The 26,584-nt window shown below is 44.9% G+C and overlaps 1 protein-coding gene across 1 annotated transcript in view; it reads right to left on the bottom strand.

Annotated features, from left to right (window-relative positions):
• LOC124780746 (tRNA-dihydrouridine(16/17) synthase [NAD(P)(+)]-like) overlaps positions 1 to 26,584 on the bottom strand; it is a 247,119-nt gene that overhangs the window by 24,774 nt on the left and 195,761 nt on the right. The window contains exons 2-4 of the mRNA XM_047253803.1: positions 23,186 to 23,479; positions 8,994 to 9,153; positions 6,240 to 6,684 (exon numbers count right to left, since the gene is read on the bottom strand). Coding sequence (XP_047109759.1) covers positions 6,240 to 6,684; positions 8,994 to 9,153; positions 23,186 to 23,479 — 899 coding nt within the window. The remainder of the gene's footprint in view (positions 1 to 6,239; positions 6,685 to 8,993; positions 9,154 to 23,185; positions 23,480 to 26,584) is intronic.

The following is a 26,584-nucleotide window of genomic DNA, read 5'->3' as shown; positions in this document are numbered from 1 at the left end:
TCAGTCTCTTTAGGGGGATTGCAGTTGTCTATAACAAAATAATATATGGAAAAAAAAAATACTGAGATGTTCACTCAGAGGCTGAAAAAATTTCGAAGTGGTGCAAAGACCGCCAACTTGCTTTAAATGTTCATTACTGTGAAATTGTGCACTTCATAACCCATATGAATGTCGTATCAAATGACTACAATGTCAGTGAGTCACAGTTGAAATTAGTCTACTCATACAAATATTTGGGTGTAACACTTTGTGGAGATATTCACAGAGCCTCAGCCATAGATGAAGCAGGTGGTAGACTTTGGTTCACTGACAGAGTACTGGGAGAGTGCAGTTGTAGCAGTTCTGCCTGCTTTATTTTGTTTTGTGTCCTTGGTATTGATGTACTGTGTTGCTACACTGGCTGAAAAATGGGTTGTGGATTCTGACATTGACTATTGTAAATAATGTAACCAACAGGTGCACAGTTGTGTTTCACAGTACTTTAATTTCACTGTACACAACCCCCTAATAATACACAGTTGTATGGCCAGTGCACTATTGTTTAACTTTTGATAAGCCTCATTAATAGTTTGCAGGCAAACCTCCAGATACTGCTACAACAGTTTCCTGTTGAACATCTACAAGCAGTAAAACCTAACCACAAAGTTCACAGTTCTTGGAGAGTAGAAAGGTACGTATGGAACAGACACTGTCATTGTTTTTACACACAGCCTAACTGTTTAACACTTATTTCACAGTTAATTTCAAGGATTGTTGTCGTTCTAACCCACACAGGTTTCTTGTCTGAAACTCGCCGTGGACTGATTGTCTTGGGACCAAAAATTGGGCCCTTATATATATCATCACAATAATAGGTACTGAAACTACACAATGTTCAGATTTAAATTTACAGAAATTTCAATTAAAACTTGACTCATTAAATTAACTGCATACATCAAAGATTCTTTACTTTTAACAGTTTCTTCTACTACAAGAGTTATGCCGAATTATTTGTTTAAATCACGAAATTAACATATATTGTTATGCAAACAATACTTTGGCAAAACTGATAATTACTTCATATTTAATTAAGGACTGGCTTTGCTAACATGTTTTCAGATAGAGCCAAATGAATACTTTAAGAATACTAGCATTTGGTCTTTCAAATGTTTACAATTATCACAGATATTTGTTTATATGTCAACAATAGAATTTAAGTTACAAAACAATTACTGATTTCGCCCAATAATAAAAGATACTAACTAGTAATAGTCCAAATAAATTAGAAAATCAATTACATACATAAAACTAAGCACAAAATTAGATCTGGTGTTGTAGTCTTTAAAACTGAGGGTCAACGTTTCTCTATTACGAAAATACAGATTATATTCACATATGTTAATGGTCATTAGTTAAATTTAAAAAAAAAATTAAGGAAAGCCACCATGAAGTACATGGCATAGGGTATGTCTCATTGCACCAGTTATTATGGTTTCTTACCACTCCATTCACTTATGGAGCATGGGAAGAATGATTGATTGAATGTATCTGTGCACACTGTAATTATACTAATCTTATCCTCATGATCCATATTGTGCGATATGAGGTTGTTTGTAGTATATTCATAAAGACATCATTCAAAGCCAGTTCTTGAAACTTTGTTAGATTATTTTCTCAGCATAGTTTACTCTTCAAAAGTGTGCCGATTCAGTTTCTTGAGCATCTCTGTAACATTGTCCCATGGGTCAAAAAACCTGTGAACATTTGTGCTGCCCTTCTCCATATACATTCAATATCCCTCATTAGTCCTATTTGGTAAGGGTCCCACACACTTTAGTAATATTCTAGAACCAGTCACACGAGTGTGTAATGTGTCTCGCATGAATATTACGACTGGCTCAAATCAGCCCTGAAGTGGACATGTTTGGCTGTCCTGATCTTTGCCTATCTCACATGATTGTTCTAAGTCCTGGCACCCAAATGACACCTGTTTTTGTGACATTATACTCCCTCCGTAACTTTACACTTGTTGATGATGAATTGTGGCAGAGGCAGTTTCTTTGAATGCAAAAACCTTATAATACTTGAATTGCCAAACTTCTATCTGTCAGTGTCTCCATCTCGAACCTCTATTTAAACAACAGAAAGGCAAGGCTGGAATGTCAACAGTGTAAGGAAAAGATAGAGTGCCACTTACTGTAAAGATGACACTTACTGTAAAGATGACAGAAAGAGGAAAACACACACACACACACACACACACACACACACACACACACACACATTCATTCATTCACACAAGAAAGCACACCTCACAAACACACGACTTCTGTCTCTTGCAACACAGACCAGAATCTGATGAAGGCTGTGGCCGTAAGCTAATGTTTAGGCATCTTTTAATTGTGCCTGTCTGAAACTTAACATGTCATCTTTATGGTAAGTAGCAATCTACCTTTCCCTTACATTGCTGAAACTGTATTTCATAGAGTACCAGTGGTGTTGAAAGCTTTAACTCTCTCTTCTATTTAAACCTGAAAATTAATTCATGTGGGTTATTCATATACTCACAAAAGCTTGTTACTGTAGTTATTGTAACACCCTTGCACTACTCACTGACTCACCCTCATAACAAGTTCACTAGACAAAATATTAGTTAGCCCCCTTAAAAGAGAACACTGGTCACTTTGGAGCACTGTAGTTGTTGTAGCACTTGTACTAGGTGGTCATGTGACACACCAAATGTGCATAAGTTGTAGTTGTCAAGTGGAATGTACTGTATAAGCCAGTAAGTGCAGTAAAATGGGTCAACATGGAGAGCTGACAGAATGGCTGAAAGAAAATATCATGTTTGGATGCACCCATGACAACACACCATGACTGAAACTGCCCAATTTGTTAGTGTGTCAATGCAGACTGTCCAGTGTGTTTACAAGGAATGGTGTAAAACTTGCGGCTGTGTAACACGGCACAAGAAGGGAGGTCGTAAAAAGATCCAAAGTGACGGGAACTCGAGATGAATGTCATGCCTTGTTAATGACAATCAGTTTCAAGCACAAAGGGAATTGCTGCTGTTAGTGAATGCAGGTCCATCTCAACCAGTTTCTAAATGAACATACAAAAGGAAACATCCTGTGATAGTCATTTTAGAGTTGAGTACCTCACAAGAGGACACTGCTGACTGTCGCACATAAAGCAAACATAGAAACACAGAAACTGGACAGCAGTGCACTGGAGGCATGTACTGTGGTCTGACAATTTGCAACACTGCCTCTCTTCAATGATGCAAGGCGTCAAGTGCAACCACAGCACAATGAGGTGTTTAGCCCACAGTGTGTGGAGAGTTTAGTTGAGGCTGGACTTGTTTTGTGATGTTTTGCAGGTGTTTTTCATACCATACCTTGGGCCCATCCATTCAGGCAATCAGAATATTTATTGTAACATTCACCATAACCAAGTTTTGTTGCCTCTTCTACATCTCCATGATGAGGGTACTACAGGCACTTTTGTCTTCCTTGATGATAACACCCGTCTTCACAGAGGGTGCATACATACAATGCCGTACAAAGGAAGTGAAGCCCCTACAAGGCCAGGAGCAAATGATCTGAAACTTCACTATTCAAGGGGGTTTGTGATGTCAGTTTAGTGATAACAAATTCGAGTCAAGTTTACAAAGAACACGGCAGTATGAGTCCATTTATTAGTATGATGTTATACTCATTCTGGCCCAGACACATGCAACGACTTCCCATACCATGACAACAGCAGGAGTAACATCACCGTTCCCTCCAAAACATTAAAGGAATGGTACCTGTCATCTCGTCAATGATGGCCACCTGGGGTTGTGCTAAACCACAATCCATAGCTGAACACATTGTGATGATATTCATCAGCAGTCCATGATTCCCAGTCATTACTCCACTCCAAACACAGCTGTTTGTGTTGTGGTGTCAATGTCAGCCTACACAATGGACGGTAATTCCATAATCCGGCTATTGCCAGTCTTTGACTAAAGGAGCAAGATAACACAGAATGTTGCAGAGTGTCCATTACTTGTTCTCGAAAGGGAGCCACAGATGTGGTGGGGTTACAAGGTGCTTGCTGCACAATAAGATGATCCTCCCTCCTCAGACATGGGCAATAGGAAATTCGACAACAAGTATATCTGCCCTCACATTACAATGCACTGCAACATCAAGCCACTGCCACATCTGGAAGCCCAAAAATTTGGATATTGCACAGTTCAATCAGCTAGGTAAATGAGGACTCACAACGAGGCTCTGTCAGTTGTTAAGAATGCTATCTCACACGTGTATGCAGAATCTCCTTGTCCTTCTCAGTGATCCCTCCACATCTGATGCTGTTCATATCTCGTATATAGCGTGTCTCAAACATTCTGGGTCAAACTGAAAAAGGTGATAGTGGGTCCGCTACCAGTTATGTAGGGAACCAATGGTTGGAAATGCAACCTATGGCACCTTGACTGATCCATCAAATGACCGGATCTTAATCCCATAGAAAATGTCTGGGACGATTTGGAGCAGCAAGTGGAGAGCAGTAATCAATATCAAAGCAAATCGGTAGTTCTGCAGGATAAAATCTTCCATGAAGTGTGATCAGCTGTAGATAGCATACCTGAAGAAACTTTTGGACTCTTTTCCTTGCCCAATTGATGCCATTATCAGGGCTAGAGATGATATTACATCGTACTATATCTCATCAACACTCTGCAAACCACAGTAAAGGGCATGGGCAAGGGTATTTTCCAATGTACCAGTTATTACGGATTCTCTCCCTTTCACCTTTGAAATCCCTTCACGTATGCCGTAATTAATTTAATCTAGAAACTTGCTGACAGACTAAAACTGTGTGCCAGACCGAGACTTGAACTCGGGACCTTTACCTTTCGCGGGCAAGTGTTCTACCACTGAGTTACCCAAGCACGAATCACGACCCATCCTCACAGCTTCAATTCTTCCAGTACCTCATCTCCTACCTTCCAAACTTCACAGAAATTTGGAGGCCATGACGTTGGTACCACACATTTACTTCAGACTTTGACACCTTCAGCAGGCCATTAAAGCAACATAATGTGGAGGTAGTAAGGTCAAGTGGTTAGCATTCCAGCTTCATACGAGCTTCATCAGCAGTGGTTATATTATTTAATTTACATGGCATTTAAGAGTTAATTTAAAAACCACGTGAATTTACATGAAGTTTCAGCGAATTTCATGTTATTTGACTACTTTCTATTTTTAATTAAATTTAATTATTAGAACAGACCAATAAATGAAGAAACGGATAGAGTTTTCCTGAAAATGTTTGCCAGTCATGATTTGCGAAATGTCTTATGCGTGTGATCTGGTAAGGTACCCAGAACTACTTTGCACCTCGACACTTCCAGCTGGAGACACAGAGGCATGTATCATCACCGTAATAAAATAAGGGAAATCAGAACTCGCAGGGAAAGATATAGGTGTTACTTTTTCCACACGCCATACAAGACTGGAATTAAGAGAATTGTGAAGCCAAGCACTTAAATGCGATTTGCAGAGTATCGATGTAGATGTAGATTTGGCAGTTGACTTGCACAGAGGTGAGACATTGCTAATATACCGAGAACATATAGTGTAGGTGCAAATATTTTGGATATCGCAGAATTTATGCTTGTACTACGGAAATTCTGCGCGGGATTAGCCGAGCAGTCTAAGGTGCTGCAGTAATGGACTGTGCGGCTGGTCCCGGCAGAGGTTCGAGTCCTCCCTCGGGCATGGGTGTGTGTGTGTGTGTTTGTCCTTAGGATAATTTAGGTTAAGTAGTGTGTAAGCTTAGGGTCTGAGGACCTTAGCAGTTAAGTCCCATAAGATTTCACACACATCTGAACATCTTTTTTTTTTTTTGAACTACGGAAATGTCGGTCTAAGTGCGACTCGAACTGTCGACTCGTACACGTTCACCTTACGAAGTTCGAAAGCTATCCACTCGACCACCACAAACTCTAACGTACGGCACCTATGCACAGATACATCAGTTACATGACACACGTATATAAAACTTCTCTTGCGATTTTCTCGGAATTGCTAGAGTAGTGCAACTTCCGAATTGCACCTTGTTGTTTTAATGGCCTACTAGAGGTGTACAAAAGTGATGCCAACGTCGTGGACTCCCCTTGTGAGCTACGTTTAAAACCAAACGCAAAAGTTGAACCGAACAGGGAGACAGAGGAGAGAGCGACGTAATGAGAACGGGTGGCGGCGACTGACCAGTGCTGGAAGAGCTTGAAGAGGTGGCCGCGCACGACGGAGGGCGGGCAGGGGTGTCGCGCGGCGAGCTGCAGGTAGCGCAGCGCGGGCTCCCAGGCGGGCGGCGAGCGGCCCGCGAACAGCGCCGGGTTGCGCAGCTGGCCCTCTGCGCTCATGACTGCGGCGGCGGCCGTCTCGCGCAGGCAGCGGCGCGCGTCCGCCAGGCAGCGCACGTTGCCGTTGGCGACCACGGGCACGCGCACGGCGCGCGCCACGGCGGCGATGTGCGGCCACGAGGCCAGGCCGGTGAGCGGGCCGCGCTGCTCGCGCGTGCGCCCGTGCACCGCCAGCAGCTGGCAGCCCGCAGACTCCAGCATGCGCGCGTACGCCACCGTGCGCTCCACCTCGGCGAACACGCGGATCTTGCACGTCACCGGCACGCGCAGCGCGCGCCGCAGCGAACTCACTGCAACACGACACGCATCCCTCCCACAGCCGTCTACATACATAGCCAAAACAATGTGAATACCTGGTTTAATAATAAGGGGTTGGACCCCCATTTGCCCATAATACAGCTGCGATTCTTCTTGGAATACTGGTGCATAATAAATGTGCACTATGTGATCGAAAGTATCCGGACACTTGGCTGAAAATTACACTGCCGGCCATTAAAATTGCTACACCAGGAAGAAGTGCAGATGATAAATCAGTAGTCTTGGACAAATTCATTATACAAGAACTGACATGTGATTTCATTTTCACGCAATTTGGCTGCATAGATCCTGAGAAATCAGTACCCAGAACAACCACCTCTGGCCGTAATAACGGCCTTGGTACACCTGGGCATTGAGTCAAAAAGAGCTTGGATGGCGTGTACAGGTACAGCTGCCCATGCAGCTTCAACACGATACCACAGTTCATCGAGAGTAGTGACTGGCGTATTGTGACGAGCCACTTGCGCGGCCACCGTTGACCAGACGTTTTCAGTTGGTGAGAGATCTGGAGAATGTGCTGGCCAGGGAAGCAGTCGAACATTTTCTATATCCAGAAAGGCCCGTATAGGACCTGCAACACGCGGTCGTGCATTATCCTGCTGAAATGTAGGGTTTTGCAGGGATCGAATGAAGGGTAGAGGCATGGGTCGTAACACATCTGAAACGTAACGTCCACTGTTCAAAGTGCCGTCAAGGCGAACAAGAGGTGACCGAGATGGGTAACTGTGGCACCCAATACCGTCACGCGGGGTGATACGCCACTATGGCGATGACGAATATACGTTTCCAATGTGCGTCCACCCCGATGTCGCCAAACACGGATGCGACCATCCTGATGCTGTAAACAGAACCTGGATTCATCCGAAAAAATGACGTTTTGCAATTCGTGCACCCAGGTTCGTTGTTGAGTACACCATCGCAGGCACTTCTGTCTGTGATGCAGCGTCAAGGGTAACCGCAGCCATGGTCTCCGAGCTGATAGTCCATGCTGCTGCAAACGTCGTCGAACTGATTGTCCGATTGTAGCCTATCGCGATTGCGGTTTATCTTATCACCACATTGCTGCTCGCGTTGGTCGCGATCCAATGACTACTAGCACAATATGGAATCGGTGGGTAATACGGAACGCCGTTGTGGATCCCAACGGCCTCGTATCACTAGCAGTCGAGATGGCAGGCATCTTTTCCGCATGGTTGTAACGGATCGTGCAGCCACGTCTCGATCCCTGAGTCAACAGATGGGGACGTTTGCAAGACAACAACCATCTGCACGAACAGTTCGACGACGTTTGCAGCAGCATGGACTATCAGCTCGGAGACCGTGGCTGCGGTTACCCTTGACGCTGCATCACAGACAGGAGCGCCTGCGATGGTGTACTCGACGACGAACCTGGGTGCACGAATTGCAAAACGTCATTTTTTCGGATGAATCCAGGTTCTGTTTACAGTATCATGATGGTCGCATCCGTGTTTGGCGACATCGCGGTGAACGCACACTGGAAGCGTGTATTCGTCATCGCCATACTGGCGTATCACCCGACGTAATGGTAAGGGGTGCCACTGGTTACACATCTCGGTCACCTCTTGTTCGCATTGACGGCACTTTGACCAGTGGACGTTACATTTCAGATGTGTTACGACCCGTGGCTCTACCTTTCATTCGATCCCTGCAAAACCCTACATTTCAGCAGGATAATGCACGACCGTACGTTGCAGGTCCTGTACGGGCCTTCCTGTATACAGAAAATGTTCGACTGCTGACCTGGCCAGCACATTCTCTAGATCTGTCACCAATTGAAAACGTCTGGTCAATGGTGGCCGAGCAACTGGCTCGTCACAATACGCCAGTCACCACTCTTGATGAACTGTGGTATCGTGTTGAAGCTGCATGGGCAGCTGTACCTGTACACGCCATCCAAGCTCTGTTTGACTCAATGCCCATGAGTATCAAGGCCGTTATTATGGCCAGAGGTGGTTGTTCTGGGTACTGATTTCTCAGGATCTATGCAAACAAATTGGGTGAAAATGTCAGTTCTAGTATAATATATTCGTCCAATGAATACCCGTTTATCATCTGAATTTCGTCTTGGTGCAACAATTTTAATGGCCAGTAGTGTAGAATAAAAGATGGATTTTTTTAAAAAAACATCGTGTGCATTTCTTTTGCAGTGACCCTCGTATTCCTTATTACACTGTCAAATTTCTTTGACATAAATATTTGACGTATCAACTTTGATCAAATAAATATCGTAGCGTGCCACCGGCGTCAGCGCCGGACTCACCGATGTCGGCGAGCAGCGGCCAGTCGTCCTGCAGGAAGGCGCCGTAGCGGCCGCGGCGCGCGATGGCCTGCGGGCAGCCCAGGTTCACGTCGATGGCGTCGCAGTGGTCCTGCGCCAGCAGCGCCGCCGACACCAGCGTCTCGGGGCAGTTGCCGCACAGCTGCAAGGCAGGCAAACACACACACATATACACACCACTCTGCCCTGCCGCTACGGTGGCACCCTCCGTAAACCACCCTCCGCGACACCTATAGGGGCTGGACAAGAAAGATCGTCAACACGCACGTGTGCGTACGGGAAGTCATGAAGTTTTCGTTACTATCTCCAAAACTAAAAAATTACGTAATAAATGTGTTGTTCATTTGCAGGTACCGCGCGGGAGGCAGTCGAACAGGAAGATTTGAGCACTGGCTCGCTGCCACGGTGGGGGATAGTACGAATGGAGGACGTAAGCTTGTCTGTGTAGACAGGTGAAAGTTTTACAAGGGCTTCGAGATCAGTCAAGTGCGGAACATGCTGAGGCAGTTATGCCTTCATTTCAGCCCACATTTTATCATATTGCATCTTACACAGTATGAAGGCTGCACCCCACAAACGACAGACGGCCGGAGAGCGTGAGTACGAAGTCGAGTAATGCCGAAGTACACCTGTTGGAAATAGTGTCAAACCCATAACTCTGATTATATTTACTTTTTAAATGTTGGTGCGGAGTTCCGACTAAGATGATGAAATTGTCCACACTGGCGGCTTTCAACTTACGATTTCAAAAGCCCTAATTTCACACTAAAAAACTTCAGTTGATGTTATACCGCGTGTCCCATTTATCTTGACCACTCTAAATAACTGTTTGTCCAGATGCAAATTACAAAATGTTTCAAGCAAATAGTCTTTAGCCCTCAGGGGGGTATCAATCAGCATGATTGCCTTCGTTGTAGCTTTGTTTTTTACAAAGATATGAACAGCGGTACGACTTTTTTAAATGGCACTCTGTATTTTTTTATTCAGTAATTCATATCCTCTTCTAAGAACTATTCAAAAATGTATCACAGTGTACTGTTCACAGAAACACAACGTTATTAATTACATAATACAACACTGACTTTGAGCCCGGGATCACAAACTCGTCCACTTGCTCGAGTTGTCAAAAAACAAATGAAAACCAGGTAAAAACATAACACAAAATTGACTTTGACTCTCCTGTACCATTGCGCAGGAGTAGAACATTCAAAGGTGCTCAAAGTGGTGAACCTGGACACCGATACACTGGTGCACTCGTTGAATGAAAGAATTATTTACTGCTTCCAGTGTTGCCTGCTGAAGAGAATTACAAGCAAGCACGATACGTTCCTGCATGTCCTCTGGAGTTGTTGCAACATTGCAGTAGACAACGTCTTTAATGCATCCCCAAAGAAAAAAGTCCCGAGGATTTAAATCAGGAGACCTAGCAGGCCAAGTAACTGTTCCTCCTCGACCAATCCATCTGACAGGATACCTTCGGTTGAGAACACGGCGTGCACGCAAGGCATTACATGCTGGACATCCATCGTGCTGATACCACATAAGCATTATGGTTCTTAGCGGCACTTCATCCATAAGAGGAGGAAGAATTCGTCTGAGGAAGTTGGCATACGATGTGCCGCTTAGACTACCATTGATGAAATAGGGGCCAATAATTGTAGTACCACGTATCCCATACCAGACGTTAACTCTCCATTGACGCTGATGTTCCTCCTGTCTAAACCATCGTGAGTTGTCGCACGACAAATAATGTATGTTCCTTGTATTTACCAGTCCTTTGTTTGAGAAGGTACATTCATCGGTAAATAGAACACTGGAGAAGAAATTCAGGTTGGCGAGGATTTGCTGCTGTGCCCACTGACAGAACTGTACACGATTCTGGAAATCATTCCCATGCAATTCTTGATGTAGGTGTACATGGTAAGGACAGAACCGGTGACGTCTAAGAATACGATGTACACTGGTTTTAGGAATGCCAATCTCGTGTTAAGCTGTCATGAGCTCACATGTGGATTCATAGCAATGGAAGCGAGAAAAATAACTTCAGCAGCTTCGTCTGTGCGAGTGCTACGACGATTGCATTGTCATGGGGGGTTGAAACTTCCCATTTCCTGAAGCGTCGCAACAAGACGAGAAAACATCCGTCGAGAAGGTGGGTTCTTATCAGGATATCGCTCTCTGTACAGTTCCGCTGCCTGCGTAGCATTTCGCCTACCTCCAATAACAACAAAAATAATAATAAAAAAACATGTCAATGCAGTTTGTAGGAAGGACAGCCTTTACTGCATGTCTACTCTACACAACAGTATTTAAAAGAACTAAACTACTGTACTAAATGTACCCGTACATAAGAAAACAGTATTGGAATTACTGTTCTGCTAACTTTCATCCCCCTAGAGACCATGGACCCTGCCGTTGGTGGGGAGGCTTGCGTGCCTCAGCGATACAGACAGCCGTACCGTAGGTGCAACCACAACGGATGGTTATCTGTTGAGAAGCCAGACAAACGTGTGGTTCCTGAAGAGGGGTAGCAGCCTTTTCAGTAGTTGCAGAGGCAGCCTTGCAGCACTAACCAAAACGGCCTTGCTGTGCTGGTACTGCGAACGGCTGAAAGCAAGGGGAAACTACAGCCGTAATTTTTCCCGTTCGCATGCAGCTTTGCTGTATGGATAAATGATGATGGCGTCCTCTTAGGTAAAATAGTCCCCCCAATCGGATCTCCGGGCGGGGACTACTCAGCAGGAAGTCGTTATCAGGAGAAAGAAATCGGGCGTTCTACAGATCGGAGCGTGGAATGTCAGATCCCTTAATCGGGCAGGTAGGTTAGAAAATTTAAAAATGGAAATGGATAGGTTAAAGTTAGATATAGTGGGAATTAGTGACGTTCGGTGACAGGAGGAGCAAGACTTCTGGTCAGGTGAATACAGGATTATAAACACAAAATCAAATAGGAGTAATGCAGGAGTAGGTTTAATAATAAATAAAAAATAGGAATGCGGGTAAGCTACTACAAAGAGCATAGTGACCGCATTACTGTGTCCAAGATAGATACGAAACCCACGCCTACCACAGTAGTACATGTTTATATGCCAACTAGCTCCGCAGATGAAGAGATTGATGAAATGTATTACGAGATATAAGGAATTATTCAGATAGTGAAGGGAGACGAAAATTTAATAGTCTTGGATGACTGGAATTCGATAGTAGGAAAAGGAAGAGAAGGAAACGTAGGAGGAGAATATGGAATGGGGGTAAGGAATGAAAGAGGAAGCCGCCTGGTATAATTTTGCACAGAGCATAACTTAATCATAGCTAACACTCGGTTCAAGAATCATGAAAGAAGGTTGTATACATGGAAGAGCCCTGGAGATACTGGAAAGATTCAGATACATTATATAATGGTAAGACAGAGATTTAGGAACCAGGTTTTAAATTGTAAGACATTTCCAGGGGCAGATGTGGACTCTGACCACAATCTATTGGTTATGAACTGTAGATTAAAACTGAATAAACTGCAGAAAGGTGGGAGTTTAAGAAAATGAGACCTGGATAAACTGACAGAACAAGAGGTTGTAGAGAGTTTCAGGGAGAGCATTAGGGAAAGATTGACAAGAATGGGGGAAAGAAATACAGTAGAAGAAGAATAGGTAGCTTTGAGAGACGAAATAGTGAAAGCAGCATAGGATCACGTAGGTAAAACGACGAGGGCTAGTAGAAATCCTTGGGTAACGGAAGATATACTGAATTTCACTGATGAAAGGAGAAAATATAAAAATGCAGTAAATGAGGCAGGCAAAAAGGAATACAAACATCTCAAAAATGAGATCAACAGGAAGTGCAAAATGGCTAAGCAGGGATGGTTAGAGGACAAATGTAAGGATGTAGAGGCATATATCAGTAGGGGTAAGATAAGATACTGCCTACATGAATATTAAAGATACCTTTGGAGAAAAGAGAACCACTTGTAAGAATATCAAGAGCTCAGATGGAAAACCACTTCTAAGCAAAGAAGGGAAAGCAGAAAGGCGGAAGGAGTCTATACAAGGGCGATGTACTTGAGGACAATATTATGGAAATGGAAGAGGAGGTAGATGAAGATGAAATGGGAGATATGAGACTGCGTGAAGAGTTTGAAAGAGCACTGAAAGATCGAAGTCGAAACAAGGCCCTGGGAGTAGACAACATTCCATTAGAACTACTGATAGCCTTGGGAGAGCAAGCCCTGACAAAACTCTACCATCTGGTGAGCAAGATGTATGAGGCAGGCGAAATACCCTCAGACTTCAAGACGAATGTAATACTTCCAATCCCGAAGAAAGCAGGTGTTGACAGATGTGAAAATTACCGAACTGTCAGTTTAATGAGTCACGGCTGCAAAATACTAACATGAATTCTTTACAGACGAATGGAAAAAACTGGCAGAAGCCGACCTGGGGGAAGATCAGATTGGATTCCGTAGAAATGTTGGAACACGTGAGGCAATACTGACCCTACAACTTATCTTATAAGATAGATTAAGGAAAGGCAAACCTACGTTTCTAGCATTTGTAGACTTAGAGAAAGCTTTTGACAATGTTGACTGGAATGCTCTCTTTCAAATTCTGAAGGTGGCAGGGGTAAAATACAGGGAGCGAAAGGCAATAATTGCTTTGAAGTCGCCGCAATTTAAGATGGTCCCCTTGACATTACTCAAGACGGGACGTGATTCTTAATAGCGTGTGTTGACAACTGCAGGATGATCATTGGTTTCTGTGGACGTGCTAAATACGTCTCCCCCCAAGCAACCCATACGTGCTCGATGTGATCTGAGTCGGGGAATGGGCAGGCCAGTCCATTCACCGAGTATCCTCTCGTTCCAAGATCTCCCCCACCTGAGCTGGAGCATGCAGTCGCGCACTGCCATCCATAAAAAGGAAGTCAGGGTCGAAAGCCCCCCTGAAAAGACGGAAGGGGAAGGACTTCAGTGTCACAATAACGTTGACCGGAGAGTGTATCTTGTTCAGTGATTTGGAGATCAGTTTGCGTAACAGTATACCTCCCCACACCGTAACAGTTGACCCACCAAAACTATCAAGTTTGACAGTGCTGGGCCCACCCTCAAACGGCGAGAGGAGGGAACACGTAATGCACCCCAGGAATATGTCGAACATGATCGTTTTTGTGATTGAGGTGTTGTAACGTGAGGAGGCATAATGTTGCATAGGCGGACCGACCTCCGAATCTTTGGGCTCACCGCATGATGTTACTGCCTCACTGTATTCCTTCCCCATCTCCGTCTTTTCAGGGATTCATTCGCCGCTGCCTTCACTTTTATGGATGACAATGCGCGACCGCATTGAACTGCGGAGGTGGAGGAGCTCACGAAACGAGAGGATAGGTTGGTTGGTTTGTGGGATTAAAGGGACCAGACTGCGACGGTCATCGGTCCCTTTTTCCAAATAAAAATTAAAACCACCCAAAGAGAATAAAAACGAACAACAGGAAAGACGTCAGACGACACAGGACAAGAAATACTCCGACAGAGATCAGACAAAACAAATTAAAATCACACAGAGTGTGTCGGTGGTTGGCCGACCATAGAAACAAAAAAAGGAAAAGCCAACCACCGGGAAACACAATAAAAACGCAGACTAAAATCGTAGGCCAAAGGCCAGAATCAACACAAAAGGACATAACAAACACTCAGATGAGACGATAAAAACCCCCTGCCCGAATAAAACGTAAAACTAAGCCAGCCATAGCAGGGTCGTCAGATAAAAGGGCAGGGAGCGTATCAGGCAGCGCAAAAGTCTGCCTGAGCACAGCTAAAAGCGGACACTCCAATAAAATGTGGACCACAGATAAAATGGAGCCGCAGCGACACAGAGGTGGGTCCTCACGGCTCAATAAGTGGCCGTGCGTCAGCCGAGTGTGCCCAATGCGCAGTCGGCAGAGGACGACAGACTCCTTGCGAGAGACGCGCAAGGAGGAGTGCCACACAGTCGTCGTCTCCTTGACGGCACGAAGTTTGTTATGGGTGGCAAGACCGCGCCATTCAGCGTCCCAAAGCGAGGAAATGTGTCGGCGGAGGACTGCCCTCAAATCTTTCGCCAGGCGGTCAACATTTTCATTTCCGGGTATCCCAACATGGCCCGGGGTCCAAACAAAGACCGCAGAGCGGCCGCAACGCGCAAGAGTATGCAGGGACTCCTGGATAGCCATCACCAGACGAGAACGAGGAAAACACTGGTCGAGAGGTAAACGAGAGGATATTCGGCGTATGGACTGGCCTGCCTGTTCCCCCGAGTTAAATCCCACCGAGCACTTGTGGGATGCGTTGTGGAGATGAAGGCCAGCACTACCATATGCACCAAAGACCGTCCAGCAGTTGTCAACTACACTAGTTGGGATATGAAACGCCGTACCACACTCTACTTATCAATCTTGTGGCCAGCAGAGCAGCACGCTGCAGAGCATGCATTGCCATCTGTGGTGATCACACATCCTATTAAGAACCATGTTCCGCTTTTAGTAACGTTCACTGGAGGATCATGAATCTCGGTGACTTCAATGTAACTATTACCTCTGAATAAAACTGTCCTTCGCGTTCGTCTCAGTGCGTATTTCTTTCAGTTACTTTCTGTACTATACTGTAACAGTGGTTTCTACGCTGATGAACCAAATAAACTGGTACATCTGCCGAAGATCGTGTAGGGCCCCGCGAGCACGCAGGAGTGCCGCAACACTACATGGCACGGATTCGACTAATGTCTGAAGTAGTGCTGGAGGCTACTGACACCGTGAATCGCGCAGGGTTGTCCACAAATCCGTAAGAGTACGAGGGGGTGGAGATCTCTTCTGAACAGCACGTTGCAAAGCATTCCAGACATGCTCAATAATGTTCATGACTGGGGAGTCTGGTGGCCGACGGGAGTGTTTAAACTCAGAAGACTGTTCTTGGAGCCACTCTGCAGCAACTCTGGACATGGGGGGGGGGGGGGGGGGGGAGTGTCGCATTGTCCTGCTGGAATTGCCCACGTCCGTCGGGATGCACAACGGACATGAATGGATGCAGGTGATCAGACAGGATGCTTAGGTACGTGTCACCAGTCAGAGTCGTATCTAGACGTATCAGAGGTCCCATATCACTCCAACTGCACAGAGCCTCCACTAGTCTGAACAGTTCCCTGCTGACATGCTGGGTCCGTGGATTAATGAGGTTGTCTTCATGCCCGCACACGTCGATCCGCTCGCTTCAATTTGAAATGAGACTCGTCCGACCAGTCAACATGTTTCCAGTCATCAACAGTCCAACGTCGGGGTTGACGGGCCCAGGGGAGGCGTAAAGCCTTGTGTTACGCAGTAGTCAGCGGTACACGAGTGGGTTTCGGCTCCGAAAGCCCATATCGATGATGTTTCGTTGAATGGTTCGCACGCTGACACTTGTTGATGGCCCAGCATTTAAATATGCAGCAATGTGCGGAAGGGTTGCCTTTCTGTCACGTTGACCGATTCTCTTCAGTCGTTGTTGGTCACGTTCTTGCAGGATCTTTTTCCCGGCCGCAGCGATGTGGAACATCTGATATTTTACCGGATTCCTGATATTCACGGTACACTCGTGAAATGGTCGTTCGGGAAAATCCTCACTTCATGGCTACTTCGGAGATGCTGTGTCCCATCGCTCGTGCACCGACTATAACACCACGTTCAAACTCACTTAAATCTTGATAACCTGCCATTGTAGCAGTAGTAACCGATCTAACAACTGCGCCAGACACCTGTCGTCTTATATAGGCGTTGCCGAACGCTGCGCCGTATTCTGGCTGCTTACACATCTATGCATTACAACACGTATGCCCGTGCGAGTTTTTTTAGCGCTTCAGTGTTTGTATGGTCCAAGTTTCACTGAGCTATGCTGCTCGACTGTGGCACAACACGCAAAAGTTACTTTCGTCCTTATGCGTGGCCTGCCGTGAAATTATTGCCAATGCGTGAATCTTCAACAATGTCAACGACATTTCTTTCCCGCGTGAGATTCGTACGAAGAAATGTCACTGTGGCAACCCTACCTTCGTGCGATGCTCTTGGTGTTCGGAATTTCTGTTTCGACTCTTTCTACGATCGGCATCAGATCTTCCTGAAGAGTAAACATAAGAATAAAATATAAGAATTAAGAATTGATATAATAATGAAATATAAGAATACTAAAATTTAAAAAGATTGTAATCCCTCAAAATACCATAAACACATAATTATATAATAAAAGTAAGATATTTGTTGTGAAACTCAGTTGTAATTTTACAATTGATATGATGCCCTTGGATCCCCTAACGTGATAAGAAATATTCGTTTAGTAACCTTCTACGGACATGGGAAGGTAAACGAAAAAAGAAAGAACAATAATCGGGTTTCGAACACGGGACACAAAAATGATAGGCCGCGACGCAAGGCACTACGCCACCCCTTTGGGCTCAGCCTATCGCGTACTGAAAGGCGTCTAAATTACGTCGACAACTTTTGCGATCGTCTTCTCAGAAACAGTCGAATATCTATGGATTAGCCGAGACGCATGATCGCTTATTTTGGCTCCTCGTCCACTGGCACGTAGCCCCTTGAGTGCGAGGTCGCAAGTTCAATCTTTAGTGAAGTTCATTTGAAACTGAATGAGATTTTACTCTGCAGCGGAGTGTGCGCTGATATGAAACTTCCTGGCAGATTAAAACTGTGTGCCGGACCGAGACTCGAACTCGGGACCTTTGCCTTTCGCGGGCAAGTGCTCTACCAACTGAGCTACCCAAGCACGACTCACGCCCCGTCCTCACAGCTTTACATCTGCCAGTATCTCGTCTCCTACCTTCCAAACTTTACAGAAGCTCTCCTGCGAACCCTGCAGAACTAGCACTCCTGAAAGAAAGGATATTGCGGAGACGGCTTAGCCACAGCTTGGGGGATGTTTCCAGAATGAGAGCACTTGCCCGCGAAAGGCAAAGGTCCTGAGATCAAGTCCTGATCCGGCACACAGTTTTAATCTGCCAGGAAGTTTCACATCAGCGCACACTCCGCTGCAGAGTGAAAATCTCATTCTGGAAACATCCCCTAGGCTGCGGCTAAGCCATGTCTCCGCAATATCCTTTCTTTCTGGAGTGCTAGTTCTGCAGGGTTTGCAGGAGAGTTTCTGTAAAGTTTGGAAGGTAGGAGACGAGATACTGGCAGAAGTAAAGCTGTGAGGACGGGGCGTGAGTCGTGCTTGGGTAGCTCAGTTAGTAGAGCACTTGCCCGCGAAAGGCAAAGGTCCCGAGTTCGAGTCTCGGTCCGGCATACAGTTTTAATCTGCCAGGAAGTCTCATTTGAAACTGTTGTGTTAACAATTACGACGAGAAAAATATTAGCTGCTAATGACTCACCATGCGCGTCAGGAGAGCGACATAAATGAGTGTCCTGGAGGTGCAAAGACCAACCTTCTACGGGATGCATATATTACACTTCACAAAATGGACATCGTCGACATTTAAGAAATGTTCAAAACAAACCATTAACTTGCACCACGAACACCAAATGAAAAACCGTGCGCCACAGTGATCACAAAAGTTCGCAAAATCAAGCTCGAATGCGAACTCCTTGGGAGTTAACGTTCAGCTAGGTATCCAGTCTTAAAGAACGCATGGTGATGAGAACGCACACCACGAATCAAGCACAAGCAAGTTATTTTGATCAACTATCCGCTAAAAGTAGTGCTCATACCATATCTGTAGTTCCCTTACGCCCATTTTCCCACTCTTCTTGCTTGCACTGACATACATGTTGCCTACCGACCCTGCAAGATCACGCACACGAGAAAGAACCGGGAGGGTTCCAAAATACTCGCAGCAGATAAATAACTTTCCAGCCAATTTATCATGCAGATTAACAGTGGGGATACTTGTATACTAATGCTTTAAGGCATTGATGTTAGTTGATCTAGATACAACTGTCTTGGAACCTCTAACTTTTAGCGTTCCTTCTATAGCCATTTCCTCTTCGAATCCCGATTGGTGGCAGTTGAAAACAAATTCCAGTACTGAACGATGGGATAAGTTTATCTCAGCTACAAATTTTCGGGCTGATTCCGCAGTTTGCCGTGCATCCACAACTTGAAGTTTTGTTTGAAATTTCGTTATTACACGTCTTCTAGTTTTGTAGCACTGTTTGAAGTTATACAACCACCCACTGCTTCCTTTGAAATCACTGTTAATCTGCACAGAAGAGCCAAAGAAACTGGTACCCTGTCTAATATCGTGTAGGGTCCCTACGAGCACGCAGAATTGACGCCATGAATTTTGCAGGGCTGTCCATAAATCCGTAAGAGTAAGAGGGGGTGGAGATCTCTTCTGAACAGCACGTCGCAAGGCATCACAGATATGCTCAATAATGTTCATGTCTGGGGAGTTCGATGGCTAGCGGAAGTGTTTAAACTCAGAAGAGTGTTCATGGATCACACTGTAGCAATTCTGAACGTGTGGGGTGTCGCAATGTCCCGCTGGAATTGCCAAAATCCGTCGGAATACACAATGGACACAAACGGATGCAGGTGACCAAACAGGTTGCGTACGTACGTGTCACCTGTCAGAGTCGTGTCTAGACGTGTCAGGGGGTCCCATATCACTCCAACTGCACACTCCGCACACCATTACAGAGCCTCCTACCACTCGTGCGCCGAATATAACACCACGTTCAAACTCACTTAAAGCTTGATAACTGCCATTGTAGCAGCAGTAACCGACCTAAGAACTGCGCCAGACACTTGTTGTACTATATGGCCGTTGCCGATCGCAGCACGTATTCTGCCTGTTTACATACCTCTGTATTTGAATACGCATGCCTACACCAGTTTCTTTGGCGCGTCAGGGTATATCGCGCGTATTCTGATGTGCCTAACGTAATAAGTCACTATCATGCACATACTGTAAATAGTGAGCCGGCCGGTGTGGCCGTGTGGTTCTAGGCGCTTCAGTCTGGAACTGCGTGACCGCTACGGTCGCAGGTTCGAATCCTGCCTGGGGCATGGATGTGTGTGATGCCCTTAGGTTAGTTAGGTTTAAGTAGTTCTAAGTTCTAGGGGAGTGATGACCTCAGATGTTAAGTCCCATAGTGCTCAGAGCCATTTGAACCATTTTTGTAAATAGTGTCGAGCATCCTTGAAACGCGCAAACAACGATTTTTGTAACCAGTGTGCCTTGTCTTCCCTTGAATATACGTAGTTTTTCTTATACACTACACGGTCTTATTGCTATGGACTTATTCGAAAACTGTTCATATTTTTTTTTTCACTATGCTGTAGATGATCTTCCATTCTTTACTACATTTCACTGGGGACGGCATTTGTGGCTCCCAGTCCGACAAGGATGATGAACTACGTGGATCGACACCCGTTTCAATATCACTTTCGCTTGTTAAGCACATATCGTCATCGTTGTACTCCTCATTTAGATTGTCCGCACAGTCGAGCGTATACAATAACACACCTTCCACTGACTCATCTTGGAGAGCCACGCGGGGTAGCCGCGCGGTCTCAGGCGCCTTGTCAAGATCCGTGCGGCTGCCCCCGTCGGAGGTTCGAGTCCTCCCTCGGTCACGGATATGTATGTTGTTCATGACCTAAGTTAGTTTAAGTTAGATTAGGTAGTGTGTAGGCCTAGGAACCGATGACCTCAGAAGTTTGGTCCCATAAGACCTTTCCACAAATTTCTAATTTTCATCTTGGAGAAACGGTAATATTTCATCTCGCACTTCTTTCTCACTCTGCGAAATTCCTTGGGCTATTTTCTGACGAAATGTCAACTTCGGCAGCTGTTGGTTGTAGATATAATGCAGTGTTTACTTTGTTTACCGTTGCCATTGCTCTGCTCTGTATCACAATACCACTAGCACTGTAGCATTGTTGTGAATTACTCGTCGACTAAGCAGTTCAATTACACTCCGTAGCCTCATGCTGTGCTCCGATCCCGTCCCCTGTTGTCATTAGCAGCCAGTATTGTGGCTGCCTGATAGACAATATGTGGGACGTCGAATGCCGTAAACATCATTGGCCTTTTGCGACCTGGAACTCAAGGGGTTCTTGTGAGTGGAGTTTCTGGGAAATCGGGCTACGGCATTCTACAAATGTATTGTCTCAAGAATCTGTTAACGGTACTTTATGCTTTTGGATGCAGCTGTTAGTTGCTAGATGCATACTCTAAACTCCGTCCGAACAGGCCTCGGAAGGCCCAACGGCACCGACCGACCGCCGTGTCATCCTCAGACGATAGGAGTCACCAGAAGCGGATACGGAGGGGCATGGGACATGTGGTCAGCACCCCGCTGTCCCGGCCATTTTCAGTTTTCGTGACTGGAGTCACTACTTCTCAGTTAAGTAGCTCCTCAATTGGCCTCACAAGGGCTGAGTGCACCCCGTTTGCCAACAGCGCTCTGCAGACCGGACGGTCACCCAATCCAAGTGCTAGACAAGTCAGACAGCGCTTAATTTCGGTGACCTGACAATAACCGGTGTTATCATTGTGGCAAGGCCGTTGGCTTGCTAGACGCCTATTGTTATAAAACACAGCTTGGAACCGCGGGCCGCACGAATACTTGATTCGCTCAGCATGTGGCCCATTGGCCGCAGTTTGATGACAGCAACTGATATATATGGACAATAACGTATGTTGTACCAGGTGGCTACAACTAAAGTGCAGCTTCTCACAGACGTCCAGTGTAGGCTGTAATTGTCGTATGGCAGCGAAACTTGGAAGATATGCTAATGTGTTAATGCATAACCGATTTATACTGCAAAAAAATTAGTTCTGGTTTTGGCCACCAGGCGCTAATCTGGCGCCGCACAGCAAGATAAACATACGGAAACGCTTCCGTATGTAATGGATTAGGGACAGAACGTGGTCAGAAAAATGCAAACAAGTGGCAAAGGCATAATATTAATTTTATTATTAACTGCTACATAGACAGTTTGTTCAATACGAGCACTGGAGACATCGACGTGATGCTGTACAACGCCAGATTTGCACCTGGTGGCCAAAACTGGAACTTTTTTTTCCAGAGTAAATCGCTTCCGCATTAACACATTAGCAAATCTACATGTACATGGATACTCTGCAGATCACATTTAAGTGCCTGGCAGAGGGTTCATCGAACCACCTTCACAATTCTCTATTATTCCAATCTCGTACAGCGCGCGGAAAGAATGAACACCTATATCTTTCCGTTCGAGCTCTGATTTCCCTTATTTTATCGTGGTGATCATTCCTCCCTATGTAGGTCGGTGCCAACAAAATAATTTCGCATTCGGAGAAGAAAGTTGGTGATTGGAATTTTGTGAGAAGTTTCCGTCGCAACGAAAAACGCCTTTCTTTTAATGATTTCCAGCCCAAATCTTGTATCATTTCTGTGACACTCTCTCCCATATTTCGCGATAATACAAAACGTGCTGCCTTTCTTTGAACTTTTTCGATGTTCTGCGTCAGTCCTACCTGGTAAGGATCCCACACCGCGCAGCAGTATTGTAAAAGAAGACGGACAAGCATAGTGTAGGCAGTCTCCTTAGTAGGTCTGTTACTTCTAAGTGTCCTGCCACTAAACGCAGCCTTTGGTTAGCCTTCCCCACAACATTTTCTGTGTTCCTTCCAATTTAAGTTGTTCGTAATTGTAATTCCCAGGTGTTTAGTTGAATTTACGGCTTTTAGATTTGACTGATTTATCGTGTAACCGAAGTTTAACGAGTTCCTTTTAGTACTCATGTGGATGACCTCACACTTTTCGTTATTTAGGGTCAACTGCCACTTTTCGCACCGTTCAGATATTTTTTCTGAATCGTTTTGCAGTTTGTTTTGATCTTCTGATGACTTTTATTAGTCGATAAACGACAGCATCATCTGCAAACAACCGAAGACGGCCGCTCAGATTGTCTCCCAAATCGTTTATATAGATAAGGAACAACAAAGGGTCTATAACACTACCTTGGGGAACGCCAGAAATCTCTTCTGTTTTACTCGATGACTTTCCGTCAGTTACTACGAACTGTGACCTCTCTGACAGGAAATCGCTGCCATACGATAATTACAGCACACACTGGACCTCCGTGAGTAGTTGCACTTTAATTATAACCACTCGGTAGTTAATGATATTTTCTTTTAACGGCGCTCTGTATTGGTCGATTGCGGCCAGACCTGTACGATGAGCGGCCGGTCCTCGGGGCAGGAGGCGAGCGCGTCGCGGCGGTACTTGGGGTCGCGCGCGAAGACGGCGGCGTGCAGCATGGGCGAGTAGCAGAGCTGCGCGCCCAGCTCGCGGCTCAGCAGCCGCCACGCCAGCTCGCTGGCGTCCACCATTGGCGCCAGCACGAAGCGCGGGCTGCCCAGCGAGCGCCACCAGCGCCACGCCTCGGAGCAGCCATCTTCTCCTTCCTTCAGCTCTGACGCCGCGCATCCGCTGTCGTCCTCTGCCGGTGTCACCTGTATCTCCTGAAACAAAAACACCGCGCCTACGTCAGGAAACGTTAGCGGCAGCCCCGGACATTTGCACAAGCCCCGCCCATTTACCCCCTCCACACCTACCCCCGCCACACCAAACAAGAGCACATCAATATGATCTTTGGTAGTCTCTTCGACCATAGATACTAGTAGACTGGCCTTGCTGTGCAGAAGCTATAGGGCTGGTGTGGCTCCAACACAAACCACGTGACTGTTGGCAAAACGTGGCGGGATTTCAAATCAGCGGTCTGCCATCCTATGTTTGTATCGTATTTTACCCACATTTCTCAGTTGACTGCCAAACGCTTCCAACAAAAATTACTTTTTTATTTCCGAAAAATTACGTCAGAACTACATTTGACCTTGATTTGTTCACAGTACCACTTATAAAATCTAACAAATACATCGAACGCCCCTCTGGTGGGCAGCGAGACGAAATTACTATAAACTATCAATTCAAGTAAAATGTCGTTAAAATTCTTTTAAACAGTAAGAGTGGGCTCGCGTCAAAACTTTAAATATTGGATTCGCCGCGTTTTGAGCTCTAGTCACTAATTAGAAAATGGGATATGGGAATTATGTCAACTATAGGTGCCAAAATTGTCGACTTTAGGAGCAGGTCCATTTTAGGGTATCAATTTTAGGTGCACTTCAAAGGTTCAGTTCCTACTATTTTTACAAAAGTTTAAACTAACAGTTTTAAAAAAAATGATATTTTAGATGAAAGGTGAGACTTTGAAGTCTCAGAAAATAATTTTGGAGCCTACATTTATTTAATAGTATTAGAAGGTAGAAAAAATTCTCTTCATGTGTCGACTATATGTGCTCTTACCTTATTATAATCTCACTTGTATATACAAAAAGGCGCGTATGTGCAGAGGGCTTAAAGTTTCCCGTTTCAGGGTCTGTATCCAAAGCTGCCTTCGGTATTCATCCTTAGTGAACCTATGCTTAGGAACGAGAAACAGTTATACTTTCTTCTGTAACCGAATTATCACAGATACTTTCCAAAATGTAATATGAGTCTGGCTTTACAGGCATCACTTTCAACACTTTAATTTACGTGATACTCTATTTCAAGTGTAAAAAACATATAAAAGTCACTTCAGCAGATTTCAATAAACGCATCTGCACTATCACAGAAACACACGTGAAATGTAATGCCATTTCCCCCGACAAAACGCTGAGTACAGCCATAAGCGCAAGACGAAACAACCATGTTTTGCCAACATTCACGTGACTTTAGCCCAGAGATGTTGGAGCCACGAAAATGACGTCAGGGCCAGTCTATTATATTTATGGTCGAAGGGTAGTCCCCGTCGCTGTCGTGTTTTTGTTCGTCGTTTTTTGTTTGATCGCGGTTGTTCATACTAGCAGTGTTGTGCTGTTAGTACTTCTTAGCAGTTTGTGTAATACTGCCAAAATGAAACATAGATATGCACTCTCAATAAAGTTATCATACACAAGGCACCTAATTTGGACTATTGTGGCCAACTACTGTCAAAACTGATATCTAACAGACATTAAAGTACGATAAGATGTGTTGGAATGACACTGACGAAATTATGTATATATATTTAACGATAGGCAGCTCTAAAGCTCTCAAACACTGAAGAACTCAAAGTAATCTCGTGTCTGCTATAAGCAAGCAGTCATAAGAGTTCACAAGTAAAAATTCACCCATTACACAGGCAAATATTAATGAAGAATGTCACTGTATAAATATCTGACTCCTTGCATTACGCATTTCTACATTATCCCACTCTTATATTCTTTAGCCTTAAAGAGGTAATCAGAAACAAACCAAGACATCGACTTTGCCTTGTTTATGCACAACATTGACTTTAGACAATCGAGATAATGGACAGCATCCTTGGCGATACTACCAATTAATATTTCCCAACACAATTTCTAACACTACGCGAGGTGACGGAAATTTGCGCTCACTGCAGTTAACAAATATCAGATGTTTTGATATAGTGCAGATGAAAGCTCATGAGATAAAACAGACAGTGTGGATACCATTTTTATTTTTCATTCTTATTGATGATTTTTCAACTCGCATATTCAGTGAACATGTTTCTAATTCTTTTCACAATGGTACCGGAAAAACTGTATTTCGTACTAACTACTGATTTTCTCCCTTGTTATGACTGGCATATCTGTGATACGAACAACTTCGATGTTGGAATATGCGGCAGACCATGGGCGGAGCTTAGGATATGGTTTGGTGTGGAGGGGGGTGATTGGGCGGGACTTGTGCACCGTCCGGGTCTGTCGCTAACGTTACGTGCCTACGCCACCTACGCGCGACACAACAAATGTCAGTTTCTCAACAACGAAAACTGTTTTACGCACAAACATGTTTGACAGGCTGTTTCCGTGACTGTCTGTTTAACGCTTTGAGTGGCACGCCCGTAAAATTAAGTAGTTTCTATTGTTGGAAATTAATGCCTTCCCTGTACTATTACGGGCACAACATCTTAGCCCCTTTTACACGCTACAAGTGAGTCTACTGCAGCGCCCCCCGCGTTTAATTCGCGTTCTGAGTCTCGTGTATTTCTCGTGGTCGTTATCGTTAACACATCAGTCTCAAAACTGCGGGTAACCCACACTTCTTAAGACATTGTGTAAACATGACGTCATTTTTAACGCACACGCAAGCATAGAAGACTGTGGGAACTTCTATCGACTTTCGTTAATATTGCACGCTGGGTCTTTGGGAAACACCATATTGAATTCCCGTTTCAGGGCAATGACAGACTGAAGATTTATAAAAAACATTCTTGTTACGATTTATTGTAATTTAAACATCATGCCTAAAGCCGCCATGAGATCAAAGTTACAGTAAGTTAGGCAAACTTTCGCTAGTTCATCGTGGAGCAGTGGTTACAAGCGTTGAGTTACGGAATGCTTCGCGCCCTGCCGTATCTGAAACTTTCTTCGCCTTCATGTTTTTAAAAGGGTCTGGTACAATCGGGAAAAGAGAAACACACACCATTCATTCACACAAGCAAGCACAAGCATTTTGCATTCTGGCCCGAGCTGCCGAAGTTGGCGATCATGTGTGCGTAAGGTGTGTTTGCCTGTATAAAT

This window comes from Schistocerca piceifrons, chromosome 1 (genome assembly GCF_021461385.2).
Source record: "Schistocerca piceifrons isolate TAMUIC-IGC-003096 chromosome 1, iqSchPice1.1, whole genome shotgun sequence".
Taxonomy (NCBI): domain Eukaryota; kingdom Metazoa; phylum Arthropoda; class Insecta; order Orthoptera; family Acrididae; genus Schistocerca; species Schistocerca piceifrons.
This window is presented reverse-complemented; position numbering and strand designations above follow the sequence as displayed.